This window comes from Mustelus asterias, chromosome 7 (genome assembly GCF_964213995.1).
Source record: "Mustelus asterias chromosome 7, sMusAst1.hap1.1, whole genome shotgun sequence".
Taxonomy (NCBI): domain Eukaryota; kingdom Metazoa; phylum Chordata; class Chondrichthyes; order Carcharhiniformes; family Triakidae; genus Mustelus; species Mustelus asterias.
Window position 1 is genome coordinate 60,145,752 of NC_135807.1, and position 18,747 is coordinate 60,164,498.

At 41.9% G+C, this 18,747-nt stretch overlaps 1 protein-coding gene across 2 annotated transcripts in view; it reads right to left on the bottom strand.

Annotated features, from left to right (window-relative positions):
- LOC144496096 (nucleolar protein 4-like) overlaps window positions 1-18,747 on the bottom strand; it is a 339,666-nt gene that overhangs the window by 66,033 nt on the left and 254,886 nt on the right. For both annotated transcript variants that reach the window (XM_078217066.1, XM_078217065.1), the window contains exon 7: window positions 8,460-8,639. In XM_078217066.1, the coding sequence (XP_078073192.1) occupies window positions 8,460-8,639 (180 nt within the window). The remainder of the gene's footprint in view (window positions 1-8,459; window positions 8,640-18,747) is intronic.

The window sequence follows — 18,747 nt, forward strand, 5'->3', positions numbered from 1 at the left end:
GGGCACTGGCTCCAGTACTGTGGGAAGAGGAAGCTGTACCATTTGGGACAGATGTTATCTGAAACATACTGGGACCAGTTTCCTGGCAATTTGTATAACTAGGACTTCAGACTCAGTTTTAAACTAAATAGTGGGGGAGAGGACTACATGAGGAGAGATTTGGAAAGCTAAAGAGAAAGTACAAGCTGATAGTGTAGAGTGATAATATAGGAAATGATATCAGGATATGACAGTGTAAAAACATAAGTGCAAACCAGCAAATAAGAGCAGAGTAAACAAAAACAATAGTTACAGCATTCATAACAAGATGGATGAATAGTAGTGGTATTGTCACTAGACTAGTAATCCAGCGACCCAGGGTAATTCTCTGGAGACCCCGGGTTCATATCCCACCATGGCAGATGGTGACATTTGAATTCAATAAAAATCTGGAATTAAAAGTCTAATGACGACCATGAAACCATTGTCACTTGTCTTAAAAACCCATCTGGTTCACTCATGACTTTTAGGCAAGGAAATCTGCCATCCTTACCTGGTAAGTCCTAGATGGGACTCCAGATCCACAGCAATGTGGTTGACCCTTAAATGCCCTCAGGGATAGTCAAAAAAAGCGGGCCCAGCCAGTGATGCCCACACCCCATAAATGAATAAAACAAAAACTTCCCCATAACGGATATTAAGCTAACTGGCTTGAAATTTCCTGCTTTCTGTCTTCCTCCTTCTTTCATAGAATCCCTACAGTGCAGAAGGAGGCCATTCAGCCCATCGAGTCTGCAGCGGCCACAATCCCACCCAGGCCCTATTCCCGTAACCCCACACATTTACTCTGCTAATCCCCCGACACTGGGGTCAATTTACCATGGCCAATCAACCTAACCTGCATATCTTCAATAGGACGGTCATATTTAGTGAATAAAGTGGATGAGCTTAGAGTGTGGATCGATGCTTGGAAGTGTGATGTGGTGGCCATTACGGAGACTTGGGGACAGGAACAGGGTTTCAGATGTTTCGGAAAGGACAGATAGGGAGGCAAAAGGAGGGGGGGGGGGGGGGGGGAGTTGCACTGCTGATCAGGGATAGTGTCACAGCTGTAGAGAGAAGGTGGAAGCCGTGGAGGGATTGTCTACGGAGTCTCTGTGGGTAGAAGTTCGGAGCGGGAAGGGGTCGATAACTTTGCTGGGTGTTTTCTACAGGCCGTCCAATAGTAACTGGGATGTTGAGGAGCAGACAGGGAAACAGATCCTGGAGAGATGTAGTAATAACAGGGTTGTCGTGATGGAAGACTTTAATTTCCCAAACATCGATTGGAATATCCCTAGGGTAAGGGGTTTGGATGGGGAGGAGTTTGTTAGGTGTGTTCAGGAGGGTTTCCTGACACAGCATGTGGATAAGCCTACAAGAGGAGAGGCTGTACTCGATCTGGTGCTGGCAAATGAGCGTGGACAGGTGTCAGATCTCTCAGTGGGGGAGCATCTTGGAGATAGTGATCATAACTCTACCTCCTTTACGCTAGCATTGGAAAGAGATAGGATCAGGCAAGCTAGGAAAGTGTTTATCTGGAATAAGGGGAAATATGAAGACATCAGGCAGGAGATTAGAGGCGTAAATTGGAAGGAGGCATTCTCGAGGACAAGCACCGAAGTAAGGTGGCAGATTTTCAAGGAATGTTTGACTGGAGTTCTGCATGACAACATTCCGATGAGACAGGGAGGTGATAGTAGATTACGGGAACCGTGGTGCACGAAAGCTGCGCTGAACCTAGTCAAAAAGAAAAGGAAAGCGTACAAAAGGTTCAGAGAGCTAGGCGATGATAGGGACCTAGATGAGTATACGGCTTGGAGGAAGGGACTTAAGAAAGAAATTAGGAGAGCCAGAAGGGGTAAGATCAAGGAGAACCCTAAGGCGTTCTATAAATATGTGAAGAGTAAAAGGATGAGATGTGAAGGAATAGGGCCTATAAAAGGTGAAGCTGAGAAAGTCTGTACAGAACCGGAAGAAATAGCAGAGGTGCTTAATGAATATTTTACCTCGGTATTCACGGTGGAAAAAGACCTGGGTGGTTGTACTACAGGATTGAGGCGGACTGAAAAGATCGAGTATGTGGACATTAAGAAAGAGGATGTGTTGGAAATTTTGAATAGCATCAAGATAGATAAGTCGCCGGGACTGGATGGGATGTACCCCAGGTTACTGTGGGAGGCGAGGGAAGAGATTGCAGAGCCTCTGGCGATGATCTTTGCGTCGTCGATGGAGACGGGAGAGGTTCCGGAGGATTGCGGATGTGGTTCCTATATTCAAGAAAGGGAATAGGGATAGCCCAGGAAATTACCGACCGGTGAGTCTAACCTCAGTGGTTGGTAAGTTGATGGAGAAGATCCTGAGGGACAGGATTTATGAACATTTAGAGAAGTTTAGTATGCTCAAAAGTAGTCAGCACGGCTTTGTCAAAGGCAAATCGTGCCTTACGAGCCTGGTGGAGTTCTTTGAAAATGTGACTAAACACATTGGCGAAGGAAAAGCGGTAGATGTGGTTTACATGGACTTCAGCAAGGCAAGACTTTGAGAAAGTGAGAAGGCATGGGATCCAAGGGGCTGTTGCCTTGTGGATTCAGAACTGGCTTGCCTGCAGAAGGCAGAGAGTGGTTGTAGACGGGTCTTTTTCTGAATGGAGGTCGGTCACCAGTGGAGTGCCCCAGGGATCTGTTCTGGGACCCTTGCTGTTTGTCATTTTCATAAATGACCTGGATGAGGAAGTGGAGGGATGGGTTGGTAAGTTTGCCGACGGCACGAAGGTTGGTAGTGTTTTGGTAGGTTGGAGGGAAGTCAGAAGCTGCAGCGTGACATAGATAGGATGCAAGACTGGGCGGAGAAGTGGCAGATGGACTTCAACCCAGATAAATGTGTAGTGGTCCATTTTGGCAGGTCAAATGGGATGAAGGAGTATAATATCAAGGGTATGACTCTTAGCAGTGTAGAGGATCAGAAGGACCTTGGGGTCCGGGTCCATAGGACTCTAAAATCGGCCTCGCAGGTAGAGGAGGTGGTTAAGAAGGCGTATGGTGTGCTGGCCTTCATCAATCGAGGGATTGAGTTTAGGAGTCGGGAGATAATGATGCTGCTTTATAAGACCCTCGTCAGATCCCACTCGGAGTACTGTGCTCAGTTCTGGTCGCCTCATTACAGGAGGGATGTGGAAATGATTGAAAGGGTGCAGAGAAGATTTACAAGGATGTTGCCTGGATTGGTTGGCATGCCTTATGAGGATAGGTTGAGGGAGCTCAGTCTTTTCTCCTTGGAGAGACGAAGGATGAGAGGTGACCTGATAGAGGTGTACAAGATGTTGAGAGGTATAGATCGGGTGGATTCTCGGAGGCTTTTTCCCAGGGCTGAAATGGCTGCTACGAGAGGACACAGGTTTAAGGTGCTGGGGAGTAGGTACAGAGGAGATGTCAGGGGTACGTTTTTCCACTCAGAGGGTGGTGGGTGAGTGGAATCGGCTGCCGTCAGTGGTAGTGGAGGCAAACTCGATAGGGTCTTTTAAGAGACTTCTGGATGAGTACATGGGACTTAAAAGGATTGAGGGTTATAGGTAAGCCTATATATAAGCCTAGGTAGGTAGGGACATGGCCGGCGCAACTTGTGGGCCGAAGGGCCTGTTTGTGCTGTATTTTTTCTATGTTCTATTTATTCTTTTCTAATCTGATGTGACCTTTCCAGAATCTAGGTATTAATGGAAAAATAACACCAATGTATCTACTACTTTTAAGACCCAAGGATGAAGTCCATCAGGACCTGGGGACTTGTCAGTTTTTAGTTCTGACAATTTTCTTAGTACTCTTTCGCTGTTGATTGCAAGTGTTTTAAGTTCCTCTGTCCTTTTCCTGATTTGCAATTATTTCTGGGATGTTATTTGTATCCTTAAAAGTGAAGACAAATGCAAATTATCTGTCCAATTCATTCGCCATTTCCTTATTTTCCATTATTAATTCCCCCAGTCTCAATCTCTTGAGAACCTTTGCTCACTTTACTTACTTTTTTATTTTCTAAATATCTGTAAAAACTCTTGTTATTTGTTTCCATGTTTCCAGCTAACTTTCTCTCATTCTCTAATTTCGCCCTCCTTATGAATCATTTTGTCATTCTTTGCTGTTCTTTATATTCTGTCTAATCTTTTCACCTGCCATTCATCTTTGAGGAATTATACACCTTTTCTTTCAATTTGATACCTATTAGGGCAGTATGATGGCACAGTGGTGAGCACTGCTGCCTTTTAGCACCAGGGACCCGGGTTTGATTCCCAGCTTGGGTTACTGTCTATGCGAAGTCTGCACGTTCTCCCCATGTATGCGTGGGTTTCCTCCCACAGTTCGAAAGATGTGCTGATTAGGTCCATTGGCCATACTAAATTCTCTCTCTCAATGAACCTGAACAGGTGTCAGAGTGTGGCGACTAGGGGACTTTCACAGTAACTTCATTGCAATGTTAATGTAAAACTACTTGTGCCTACTAAATAAATAAACAAACTTTATCTTTAACTTCCTTAGTTAGCCATGGATCATGCATCCTTCCCTTAAAGTCTTTCTTTCTCACTGGAATGTACCTTTTCTGAGTATTCTGAAATACTTTCTTAAATGTCTACCACTGCCTCTTTACTGACATATCCCTTAACCTGATTTCCAATTTCACTTTAGCCAGCTGTCTTCATGCCCTCATTATTGCCATTGTTTAAGTTTAAAGCACTAGTCTTAGATTTACTCCTCTCTTGTGCAAACAACTTCTTTGATTGAATTGTGATTTTTGTATTGAATTATGGCACTGTGAAGTTCCTTGGAATGTTTTTCACATTGTAAGTAATATACAAATATAAGTTATTGATGTCTGTATAAGCATAGCAGGTAAGATTGTAAGATTGTTCCAGGTCTAATTGTTTATTTACTCAATAAAATTTTCCATTCCCATGGCTGATGTTATGCCCCACTTCCTTACCTATTGAGTTAGGTGCTTAGATTAAAACAATTTTCCTTCCTTTCCACCCAACTCATTGCACAAGTTGTTCTGAACCATTTGCCCCATTAAGTACATTGCTTTGGGTGTCCTCTCAACTTCTGAGCAAGGGTCCCTACAAGCCCCTGCTTTCTTTACTGGCCACATTATTGTGTGTGTCCTCCAATTCTCTAAGCTGGGCAAGTTATACACCACATTTTTCCCTGACACGAGGAAGGTGGAAAAGAAGAGAAGGGAGGTGGGAATGGAAAGAGTAGAGGAAGTAGATGGAGGGAGAAGGCAAGAGACAAGGGATCAGAATAGGGGAAAGGACTGGAAGAGGGATAGAGAGAGATGAAAAGGAACGGGGTAAGCAGGGTGAAAGAATGATGGGAGAGACGGAAAAATTAGTGGGGAGAGTGGAGGGAGGATGGGAGAGGAAGAAGATAGGAGGATGGGGCGGGGAGGGGTTAGAGAAAGGAATCAGTGGAGTGGGAGATGGGAAGTTGGAAAGAGTAGGTAGGAGAGTTCAGAGAGTGGAAGGAGGAGATGTGGACCTGAGACTTTACTATTAGCCCAGCCTTGCATTGAGAAGACTGTTTACTGTAAAAATTATGGGTGCATTGTTTAGAATTCTCTATCCATTGAAATTGAAAGATGGAAACTGAGGATAGCAAACCGTGATTTCCTGACAAGTCACCTACCGCATGTAAGGTATAAGAGCTCAGGAAATTTTGCCGATCACATCTGAAAAATACAATTTCTCAATTAAACACCCTGGGAGTAATTTCTCAAGCACATGCTGGTAATGGGTGAGTTTTTTGCCACCACAAGTACATATCAGAAAATAGCTGTTCCATTCACTGAAATCAATGGATAGGAAATCATGGGCATAAGGTGAAGTTCGTGACCTCAGCATGTACTTGAAATTACCATCTTCACTGTCCTGACTTCATGTAGTTACTCCAACCAGGAGATCTGCTGTCATGGCATGTCATACTCATCTGCATTTGTACACATCCACTGTACCTCATCTTCAACCACTATTTCTTTTGTCATCCAACTATACCTAGGCTATACCCTCTCACAAAAATGCTGCCTCTCCCCCCCCCCCCTTGCTTCTAGGATTTCAAGCACTTTTTCAGTTATCTTATGGACTATATATAAAATTTTAAGCATAACTCTGAGCATCCACATTTCAAATATATATGATCTAAACAGACCCATCAAAGATGCCAAAAGACAGTACCAGACCAAGTTAGAGTCCCAGGTCAGCCACACGGATCCCCGCTGACTATGGCAAAGTCTGCAGGACATAACAGGCTACAAGATGAAGGCATGTAAAATCGCCGGGGGGGGGAGGGGTTCAGCCTGCTGGAAGGATGTGGCTGCCGGGGTGGAGGGGGGAATTGGGATATAGAGTTGGGCTGGGGCTGGGGGTGGGGTTTGAGGCTGGCACGGGCCGGTGATCGAGCTGGCCAGCGATCGGGAGGCCGGCAGCACGGGGCCAATGCATATGTGCCGATCTCAGCACTGACAGATCGGCACATGTGCAGTGGCCCGCTCAGCGCCATGCTGCCAGCCTCTCCAGTGGGAATATGCCCCGCCCCCTGATTTTCAGCATGGTTCACACTGAGTCACTCCGCAGTGCACAGAGTATAGGAGATTCATTTTGAAACTCCCGCTGAAAAAACCAGCATGGTTTACTCCAGTTTTTACACGAATTTGACACAGAATTTTTGGGGGAGAATCCACCCCCTCCCCCAATGACTGTCACAGACACAAACATCTTGGAACTACACAATAAGTGAAGTATTTCAAGGCAAGGCCAAGCACTTGAGAGAGATTGCAAGTGACATAGGCAGTGTGAAAGAAGAAAAAAAATCTATGAATTTCTGCTCAGCCATTTTTGTACCATCTCTACTTCTATTGGTCTTATCAGCATTGTCTTCCTTAGTAAACACTGATACAAAGTACTTATTAAGTATTCGAACCTTGACCTGTACCCAGAGGCTTATCTCATCACTTTTGTTCCTCAAAGGCTCTGCCCTAACTTTTACTATCTGCATACTATTGACATGTTAGATGATGATTTTTGGGTTATTTTTAATATTAACAGCCATTCTATCGCATATCCTTCCTTTGACAGCCACATTTCAACTGAATGCATTTGGCCTGGTTCTTGCTTGAAGAATTTATCCAACATGTTTCATGCATCTTTTTCAATTTCATCATATTCTCCATTTCCCTCATCAACTATAGAGTCTTGTCATTGGTTTTCCTGAATTTCAATCTTGTTGGAATGTGCCTATCTGAAACACATCTTCAACCACTGTTTTGTTACAGATTTTCATGTCAAAACCTGATTCCATTTTACTTTGCTTAGATCCCCTTGCATCCCATTGAAGTTAACCCTCTTCCAAATGAGAAGTTCTATTTAGATTTTTCTTTGTTCTTCTCTATTACTAATCTAAAATTCATGATACAATGATCATTCTTACCCAAGTATACTCCCACAGACACTTGGCCCACTCAGTCCCAGAAACAGACCTACTCTGACCTTTTCTTGCCTATCAATTGAAAAGCAAGAAGACATTCAGGTAAAATGCCTTTAGCCCTGGTTGAATCACATTTTGATGTACACTCCTGTGTTTTACTATCATTAAAGACCGATGCAAACACAGTTCACCACACAATAATGCAGTGAAATCATTTTTTTGGCCTGAGTCTGAAAGCTAAATGTGAATGCCACATTTTATGAATTTCTATTATAAACGCTTGTCGTCTTTTATCTTAGTTGTATATATCAGAATCTTTAAAGGTGGGGGGTTACAGATAGAAACAGCAGTAAAGGCAGCAAATAGAGTTCTGGGTTATATATTTGGGTCACTGAATGCAAAGGCAATAAAATGATGTTCAATTGTATAGAATAATTATTGGTCTAGAGTTAGGATTATCGTGTGAAGTTCTTTTTGTCCCTTTATCGGAAGGATATTAATATCATGGAAAGCAAGCAACAAAGATTGGTTAAAGTTATATTAGGGCTTAGATGTTATAGTTAGAAAGAAAGGCTTGAAAATTGTTATTTCAATAGAATGTAGAAAATTAATCAGGAGCCTGATAGAAGTTTCGACATTAATGAAAGCACTTTGATGGTAAATCGTGAAAGACTGTTTTCACCAATTAGTTAATCAGTACTAATGCAGTACTGAGAATGATCAATATAAGTAAAAAGCAAGTGTTTAAAGAAATATTTTAACAAGGTTATTAGGTTAACTGATGAGGCAGAAACTTGATTTTAAAATAAAGCTGGATAAGTATCCAAAAGAGAAGAGTATATTTCCATGCTGCAAATGCTGTGATTCAACTACAAGTGCATAAAAATTATTTGGATATTACAAATGGTCTACAACTTGCAAAAACAATCATGTTTGCTGTTGTGGAGCATACAGAATGAAAAGCCAGTTGTAACTTACATTAAAAGCTTTAAGGCGTTCAGATTCTGCTCCGTCTGAGTCAATGATCTTCTCAACATCATCATGGTCATCCTGGTCATCATCATCTTCAATAGCTCTACTCACAGTCAGGTCTTCAGGGCCACCTCCTACACTTTCATTTCTAAGAGATTCATAGCTGGAATAGCTGTGTGCAGGTGACTGAATTGGGGGAGAAAAGATATGAAATACAATTAGTCTATTATATTAATTATTAATAAAAACAGAGCTTCAAATAATTTAATCAACCTCGATAAAAATGAGTGTCCTATCGATACTTGAATATCCAAATCAGGATGTAACTCATCTTTAAATAAATCAGCTTTAACTCCTTTTAATTTATTTCATACAAAATGTTTCACTTTCCACTACCTATTAGAACAGCAGGGGTATCGCAGAATCATAAAATTGTTACAGCGCAGAGGGAGGCCATCGTATCTGCACTGGCTCTCTGAATGAACAATTCACTTAGCGCCATTTTCCCACCTTCTCCCCGTAACCCTGCACATTTTTCCTTTGTAGATCGCAGTCTAATTCCCTTTTGAATGCTTCGATTGAACCTGCCTCCTGCATACTCCCAGGCAATGCATTCTAGACCTTAACCACCTGCTGAGAGAAAAAGCTTTTTCTCAGATTGCTTTTGCTTCCTTTGTCAATTGCCTTAAATCTGTGCCCTCTCACTCTCAATCCTCTCACAAGTGGGAATAGTTTCTCCCTCTGTCCAGATCCCTTCATAATTTTGAATACCTCTATCAAATCTCTCAAGCTTCTTTTCTCAAAAGGAAAACAGTCCTAACCTCTCCAATGTATCTTCATAACTGAAGTTCCCCATCCCTAGAACCATTCGTGAATATTTTCTGCATTCTCTCCAATGCCTTCATATCCTTCTAAAGTGTGGTGCCCAGAACTAGATGCAAGACTCCAGTTGAGGCCGAACTACTGATTTGATTTATTATCGTCACATGTATTGGTATACAGTGAAAAGTATTGTTTCTTGTGCGTTATACATATAAAGCATACCGTTCTTAGAGTACATAGGGGAGAAGGAAAGGGGGGTGCATAAGTGTCTTACATAAGCTCAACACAACTTCCTTGCTTTTGCACTCTACCCTGCTATTTTTAAAACTTAAGATTCTATTATTTTAACCACCCTTTCAACTTGTACTGCCATCTGCAAAGATCTATGCACATATAACTACAGCTCCTTCTACTCCTGCACCCTTTTAGAGTTGCAAACTTCTGCCAACTTCTAGCCCATTACACCAACTTGACTATGTCCTTTTGAAGTTCGACATTATCCTCCTCATGGTTCATGGTGCATGCAAGTTTCGTATCATCCGCATATTTTAAATTGTGTCTTGTACACCAAGGTCCAAGTCATTAATAGATATCAGGAAAAGCAAGGGTCCTAACACTGACCCTTGGGGAACTCCACCTCAAAACTGTCAAATAACTACTGCCCTCTGTTTCATGTCTCAGCCAATTTTGTATCCATGCTGACACTGCCCCTGTTATTCCATGAGCTATAACTTGTGTCAAAAGCAGTAATGTTAAAATCAGAGATTATCTGAAACAAGAGCAGAAAATAGAGCTGTTCAATTTTAACTGTTCACCTGTTCCATTCTCACTAAGTGGAGAAGGTTGACATTTCCCCCAAGAAATTAACATATTTAATAGAAAAGAAGTCTAAAACAGTATTGAAATTCCATTTAAAATATGATTCAATTCCCAGCTCTGAATATGATTTGAACTAGATTGTATTCCATTGGAACAATTTGTTTAACAAGGCTTGTAGATAGTTGGAACACTTCAACTCTGTTTATCAGTTCCTTTATTGGCAGTGAAAGAAGCAAGATTGAAGGTAAATCCAGCTAAATATTTGCAAAATAATTGAGCAAAATCAGCAGGGCTTGAAGAGATGTTAATTTGTCATCATACGTATACGTGTACAATCTACTGGCTTCTGTAGAGGCTGGAATACTAATTTTGAAATACTCAGAAAATGAACAAACAATTCCAAACAATCTCAAACTTATACAAGAACAGCAACCTCGCCACCCTTTTTGTTGATCTGGTTCCCATATACTACTGGATAAAATGTAAAATCCAATTAGTCCCCAACTTCCCCTAATTTCTGTGGAAGTTTGACCCACCAGAACATCGCAAGGGTCCAGCTCCACTCCAGTTCTACTCTCAGACATCAGAAAACTAATGTGGCCAAAGCTCAGTTTGAGAAGAACTAAACATAACTATTGGCTCCAAGCACTTAATATGGCATAATTATATAAAGGCTAGCATGATAGATAAATAATTGGTTAATTGGAAAATCATCCTGATAGCAGGTGCCAAATTTTGCTGATGATGGTACAAGTAAAGCAAAGTAACCATAATTCATAACATTGTTACAGCCAATCATTAAAATTAAAATCAAGTTTAAAATCCTAACGGGTTGCACAATTATGAACATTTCAATGTACAAATAATTACAGTATATTTAAAATGCAGGTCTCCTTAACTAACAGAATAAAACCAAAAGGTTTTATGTTAAAGTCCATAGACCATGATGTTGAAGTGAGAATACCACAGAAACAAAGTGTGAACCAACCAAATTAAGTTTATAACACTTGGGGTAAATTTGAGTACCTCAGTTTTCAGGTGTGGGAGTTACAATCCCCTACATCCAGCTTCATTGAGGCAGTCAGCAAGCAAGCTTTGTGCTGCTCCCTCAGCACAATTATTTCACTTGTCGTTGACTGCACACTTAACAGAAAGAGCAGGAATATGTGGGCTAACACACGTTTCAGTTACATGGGACATTGTAACGGTGCACTTACTGCACCGAAGGTTGATTTTTATTTATTCATGGGAAGGGGGTATCACTGGCTAGGCCAGCCCATCTCCAATTGTCCTTGAGAAGGTGTTGGTGAGCTGCCTTCTTGAACCACTGCAGTCCAAGTCAGGATGGCGAATGGCTTGGAAAGGAACTACTAGGTGGTGTTCCTATGCGTCTGCTGCCCTTATCTTTCTAGATGGTAATGGTTGTGGGTTTGGAAAGGACTGTCTCAGGAGCTTTGGTGTTGCTGACTTTCTATGAAGGAGAAGCACAACAAATGGAGCAGCAGAGCAAAGAGAGGGCTCCCAGATTTTCTGATGGAGGCATTAGTACAAGAGATGAAAAAGAGGACAGAAGAAATGATTCTATAGGGGCTCAGAAGTCCCTCAAAGCACACCTTGAGAAGGGAGTAGGAGCATGTAGTCATGGATGTGTGGCCCTCAGGATCTGACAGCAATGTCCGAAGAAGTTCAAATTTTTTCATTCCTGAGATCTGATCATTTGTATTTGTTGCCCATCCCCAAGTGTCTTTGAGAAACTGGTGGTGAGCTGCCTTCTTGAACTACTGCAGTCTATGTGGTGTAAGTGCATCCACAGTGTTGTTAGGGAGTCCCAGGATTTTGACCCAGTGACAGTGAAGGGATCATAGTACATTTACAAAGACAGAATGGTGAATGGCTTGCTGGGGAACTTGCAGGTGGTGGTCTTTCCATGTGTCTGCTGGCCATGTCCTTCTAGGTGATAGAGGTCATGAATTTTGAAGGTGCTATCAAAAGAGGCTTGGCGAGTTGCTGCAGCACATCCTGTAGTTGTGCACACTACACTGCTGCCACCATGCACCAGTCGTGGAGGGAAAGAATGTTTAAAGTGGTGGAGGGTAGTGTCAAATCGAGAGGGCTGCTTTGTCCCAGATGATTTCTTAAGTGTTGTTGGAGCTGCACTCATCCCAGGCAAGTGGTGCATATTTCATCACACTCCTGATTTATGCCTTGTAGATGGTGGATAGGCTTAGGGTAGTCAAAAGATGAGTTACTCACTGCAGAATTCCTAGCCTCAGACCTGGCCCAGTTAAGTTCCCAGTCAATAGTGATACTTAGGATGTTGATGGTGAGGGAGTCAGTGATTTTAACTCTTCTGAATGATAAGGGGATGTGGTTATTGACTATCTTCTTAGAGATGGCCATTACTTGACATTTAGGTACTGTGAATGTCACTTGCTACTGAACAGTTGGGTTAGGATGCAACTGTGGAATGTTTATGAACAGCTGATATGGAGATGTTAACACAGATAGGACTGAACTAAGATCAAAGTGTGCAGTCAGCAGGCAGGAAAGTGGAGTTAAGACCACAAATCAATCAACCATGATCTTACAGAATGTGGAGCAGTTTCAAGGAGCCAAATGGCCAACATGGGTTCCTATTTCTTATGTTCCAAAATCTGTTCACATCATATGTTTTCCAGATCTCAGTGCACACAAGCACAGACTAATTCCTATGAGGAATTGCGAGTGGAGCCAAGCATTGCATAATCATCAGCAAACAGCCCCATTCAGGCTTGCTTATCCCAAAACAACAGGGCAATTTTAAAAATATCTCCCATTGTTCATTGCACTGCCTGCTAGCAATGGAAAACAATGGAGTAGAAATTTTAAAAATTCAATTCTAAGATATCTACAATATATAATGAAATAAATACATCACATTCTGAATTAAATATTCATATATTATGTTGACATTGCATATACCAAACAAGATTAGGGAACTATTAAGAAAACCATTGAATGGGCATTGGGACCTGTGTTCACAAATTGATTGATAATCCTAATCAAGCAAAAGTGTAGAAGTGAATATACCCACATTGTCCCAACCCAGAAAATGCAAATACAACAAGTAAACAGTATAGTACAGTTTATTAGATACTTTGATAGATTATATATGCTGATTTTCTTATTTCTTGCTTATAAATAGCAAATTATTTCTGAAGAAAACTGTAGTAAATGCAACTAAGATGTTGATTCTTCAGTACAGATGTTATCGTTCATCAATGGGATTAAAATGTGTCTTGGAAGGTGGCACAAAATGAACAGTATCAGATCAGCTTTCTATGACATGTAATGCCTGAGATTCAGTTCAACTGCAGGCAATGGAATTAAATATCAGGCACTACAACAAATAAACAGTTGATCCAATAATATGTATTTCGTAGCAACACCCAAGACAGGTTTCTACCCCTTTGTCACTTATGTGGGCTAAGATTTCACTCCCAGGTGAGGTAAACAGAGACAGGAGAATTCCCAGCTCTGCAAAACAGACTTCTAAAAATGGAAATTTTAAAAATGAAATGTAGTTGGAATTTGGGGGGCGTGGGGTTGTTGCTGCCTCCACCACACCTTGAACTGGAATGTTGGGCCCGCCACATCTGGAACCGGAATGAATGCAGAGGCTGCTGGGTGCGGACGCAGGCCAGGCAGAAAGCCTGCCTATGTGCTTTGGCACTTTGTTGAATTATATTTTAATATTAAAACAAAACACAGCCCTCCAACTCTTACCACATCTTCCCCCCACACTCCCCATGCTGCATTCATACCAACCTATCTTCCCCACTTCCCCCACAGTTCTTTTACCCTCTATGCCAACTCATGCTTCTCGACCCAGCCCCCATGGCCTCCTAATAGCACCTATGCAAGCCCATGCTCCTCTACAAACCCCCCCCCCCGCCCCGCCCCGCAAGGCCGCCACAGCCACATCTCCCCTTTTGTCCGTGGCAACTTAGTGCAACTTATGTGAATCCACGCCCTCCACCAACCACCCTCAATGCCAACTCACCTAGGCCAGAATTGTACCATCCTGCCCACCACAGGAATCAGAGCGGGCGAGGGGTGGAGCATGGAAAGGTCCGTTGACCTTTGGTAGGATTTTATGGTTTCGGGACGAGCCATGCTGTAAAATTCCACCCTAGTATCCCTCAATAGTTCTTTGATAGTTCCAATGAGTGTACATACAATCATGTTTAATTTTAATAATTCTAAAACGTACCTCTCCAAAGGGGTACCTTGGCTATCCAAATGACCTCCTCCTCCTATCTGGTCTAATCTGCACACTTACAGGTTTCATTCCTGGCCTATCAAGATCCCACTTCAGTGGCGGCAGCTAGTGTTTTAATGGCCAACTGCCTCTGTAAACCGCACATACACAAACCCTGAACAAACTCCAGTCCAATCCCCATGAAAACAGGAAGCACCAAGTTCAGAAGTGGGACTTAGAAATTCCAGAGTTATCTAACGTTTTTGCATTAATTTTTATATTAAAATCTCAGTTTGACATTAAAAGACCTAAAACTAATTTTTTTTTTTAAAAATCACAGTATCCATTACAAAAATAAACAACCAATGGAACTTTCATCTTCAGTGGGAATATGGAATGAGTAATATCAGATCTGTTGCTTGTTACATACCTCTTTGCATTCTCCTTTTCAGTGATGTCAAATTAAACAGGCCATATTATATACATGTGATCACCCATTTCATGACCTCCCTCAAATTAACAGGTCTGCCCAATATAATTTAGTGATCTAAAAGCTGTTAATATTAATTTGCATTCAGATAAGTTTAAAACAAAACAAATTTTCTTTTCCCTGCTGGAACATCCCCTCTGCTTGTTTATTTATTGTAAACCAAAACTAATTGAGTCGCATAAACTCTATTGATTAAACCAGCTCTTTTTTCCTCTCAAATTGGTTGAATCTCTCAAGAATGATTATTCCTTGCATTCAGCCTTGTGCCAAAATTATCCATATTAAGAAGTAATCTTAATCTTTTCACATGATGTGAAAGGTACATTGGGCAGGAACTCGTGTTACAGCTTGAGAACCTACTGGGTCGATGTTTCTTCATTCAACATATGGGAATTTGCTATTTGAGTTGCATGTCTTGAAAGTGACTTGCTCACTTTATACATCATTGTACAGTTGTTGATGTCCGCTTTTAGCATTTCCATTTCACATTTGCACGGTTTGTCCAGGGGTCAGAAAATCAGCTGAATTGCAGTTGGATGGAGTCACAGGTCACCTCACTACTTTGTACATGCATAATATTTCAATGCTATTATCATCTAGTATATGCTCCATAATAATGAGAATTTTTAGTTTTAGCATACATTTTTTTAATTCTTTCATGGGTTTTGTACGTCACTGGCAAGGCCAGCATTTGCTGCCCATTCCAGTTGCCCTTGAACTGAGCAAGGCCATTTCAGAGGGCATATAAAAGCCAATCACATTCCTGTGGATCTGAAGTCACATATAGGCCAGAACAACTAAAGATGGCAGATTTCCTTCCCTAAATGTCATTAGTGAACCAGTTGGCTTTCTTACACAATCAAACAACAGTTTCTTGGTCACTGTTACTGAGACAAGCTTTCAATTCCAAATTTTATTAATTGAATTTAAACTCATGTTCCCATAATGTTAGCTTGGGCCTCTGGGTTGCTAGTCCAATAGCATTATCACTATGCCACTAACTCCACTAAAGGTTGGAGGCTAAATGGACAAGAAATTGAAACGTATTTGAGAAACTGGCAAGTAATCCTGAAGTAAGTGCAATTCACATGACCTGGAGTAACTGCACTTCAAAGCGTTTATTTACTCAGATCAGACTTAAGATGGAGAGGACTTGAATGATGGATGGCTTAGCATTGAGTTGTTGGTAGAGCCAGAAGGTCTACACTTGTCTCAATAAAAGATTTAAATTATTCATGTAGGTTCCAGATGAAAAGAAGTTGGGAGCAGTTTGCAAACATAGGGGTTCCTTAAAAGAACCCCACAAGTTTGAAGAAAGGGCTTTCATGTCCATTAGAGATATAAATCATTCATGTAGGTCACAGAATCAAAGAGTTATGTTAAACAATTAGTTTGCATTTATGTTTGAACCATCCCAAAGCTTGCCACATCATCATGGAGATAGGCTGTGGAGGTAAGAAGATTACTTGTTTAATTTATCTGGGTGTTTCTCACAGAAGGTTCGGATCGAGACTGAACCAAATTCAATCTTCAACAAAGTATTACAGCCTTGAACAGACTCCCAAATGTACCCAATTTTTTCAATAATACGCACAATCTATTATTGCTTACTTATTATGGAAGCATTGATGTTGGGATTGTGTTTCTATTAGCCATTAGTATTTGTTAGGGTTAACTGAATGTTAACAAGAGTTTTTAAAGTGTTAGACATTGTTTACCTTGTCATTCTCTCTTTTCAGGAAGTGAGCTAAAAAGATGACTAACTCTTTCAGATTAGGACAGCTTTTGAAACGGAGAAAGCAATTGTCCTCATATTCAGCTGTAAAGTGCAGCTGGGAGACATTTAACCAGGAAATTGAGATAGGCAGGCTAAGGCAGCTAGGAAAATGAAAATTGAGAAAAAAATACTGAATAGATATTTCAGGATGATGAAAAGCAGATTTGTTACTCCAATGTTGAAAATTTCTCCAGAACAGTTAGGAAGAGAAGGAAGACAGTGATTGGGACAAATAATGATGTGCCCTCAATAGTTCCTTGTTCCATGACATGAAAGGAGGCAGCAGAAAGTTGCCATGATATTGGGTTTGTTTGTCTCAGATCTGAAATCTCTCAATGTATAGCCCAATAGGACATCACAATTCCTTACCTGGACTCATCAATCCTGTGGTTATAAGCACAGGTCAAAGGCTAGGAATTTTGCAGAAAGTAACTGGTCTCCTGATTCTCCAAAGCCTGTCAATCTCAAAGGCACAAGTCAGGAGTGTGATTGAATACCTTCCACATGCCTGAAAGATGCAGGTCCAGTGACACTCAAGCTGCTCATCATCCTGAGGCTGGGGTCGAGTACTGGGGGCCAGGGCAAGGCTAGCTAAGAAGAAGAGCATTCTGGAGCAGGATGACCTGAGTGGGCCTGCAGGTCTGGAGTGCATCTGCTTCAATGCGAGGAGCGTAACGGGTAAGACAGACGAACTTAGGGCCTTAATGCTTATGCGGAATTTGGATGTAGTTGCGGTGACGGAGACATGGTTAAAAGGACAGGACTGGCAGCTGAATATTGCGGGGTATAAGTGTTTTAGGCGAGACAGAGGAGGGGCTAAAAAAGGTGGGGGAGTAGCGATATTAGTTGGGGAGCATATTACAGCGGTGCAGAGGGTGGACAATTTAGAGGGGTCATGTAATGAGTCGCTGTGGGTGGAGCTCAGAAACAGGAAAGGTGCAATCACTATGCTGGGGGTATACTACAGGCCACCCAACAGCCCACGGGAAGTGGAGGAACGGATATGTCAGGAGATTCTGGATATGTGCAGAAAAAATAGGGTTGTTGTCGTGGGAGACTTCAATTTCCCTGGTATAGACTGGAAAGTGCTTAGGGCTGGGGGTCTGGACGGGGAGGAATTTGTAAAATGCATACTGGAAGGTTCTTTGGAACAGTATGTAGATAGCCCAACTAGAGGGGGGGCTATACTGGATCTAGTTCTGGGAAATGAGCCCGGTCAGGTCGTCAAAGTTTCAGTAGGGGAACATGTGGCAAATAGTGACCACAACTCTGTTAACTTTAGGATAGTAATGGACAAGGACGAGTGTTGTCCTAAGGGTAGGGTGCTAAATTGGGGGAAGGCTAACTATAGCCGGATTAGGCAGGAATTGGTGGCCGTTGATTGGGAGAGGCTGTTCGGGGGTAAGTCCACGTCTGGCATGTGGGAGTCTTTTAAGGAACAGTTGATAAGGCTGCAGGACAGGTATTTGCCTGTAAAAAGGAAGGATAGGAAAGGTAGAATTCGAGAGCCGTGGACCTCTTTTTAGGGCAAACCAAATAAACAAACTCAGATTAAGTCAGGACAAAGCAAAAGGGGCAGCTCCCCAAAAGGAGGGGGGAACAGCCCGAACAAAAACCAAAGTACAAAGGAAACTTAAAAAACATCAAAACCAGGGAAATTGAGGATCTGATCAAAAAGAAAAGAGAGGCGTATGTTAGGTCCAGGCAACTGAAAACAAATGCAGCTCTGGAGGAATACAGAGAGAGTAGGAGAGAACTCAAATGGGGAGTTAGAAGGGCAAAAAGAGGTCACGAAATGTTCTTGGCAGACAGGATTAAGGAGAATCCTAAAGCATTTTATTCATATGTTAGGAACAAAAGAGTTGTCAGGGAAAAAGTCGGACCTCTCAGGGACAAAGGAGGGGAATTATGCTTAGAACCCAAGGGAATAGGGGAGATCCTAAATGAATACTTTGCATCGGTATTCACAAAGGAGAGGGACTTGTTGACTGGGAGTGTCTCAGAGGGAGGTGTTGACCCGTTAGAGAGAATCTCCATTACAAGGGAGGAAGTGTTAGGTTGTTTAGGTAACATTAGAACTGACAAATCCCCAGGGCCTGATGGCATCTATCCTAGACTGCTCAGGGAGACAAGAGATGTAATTGCT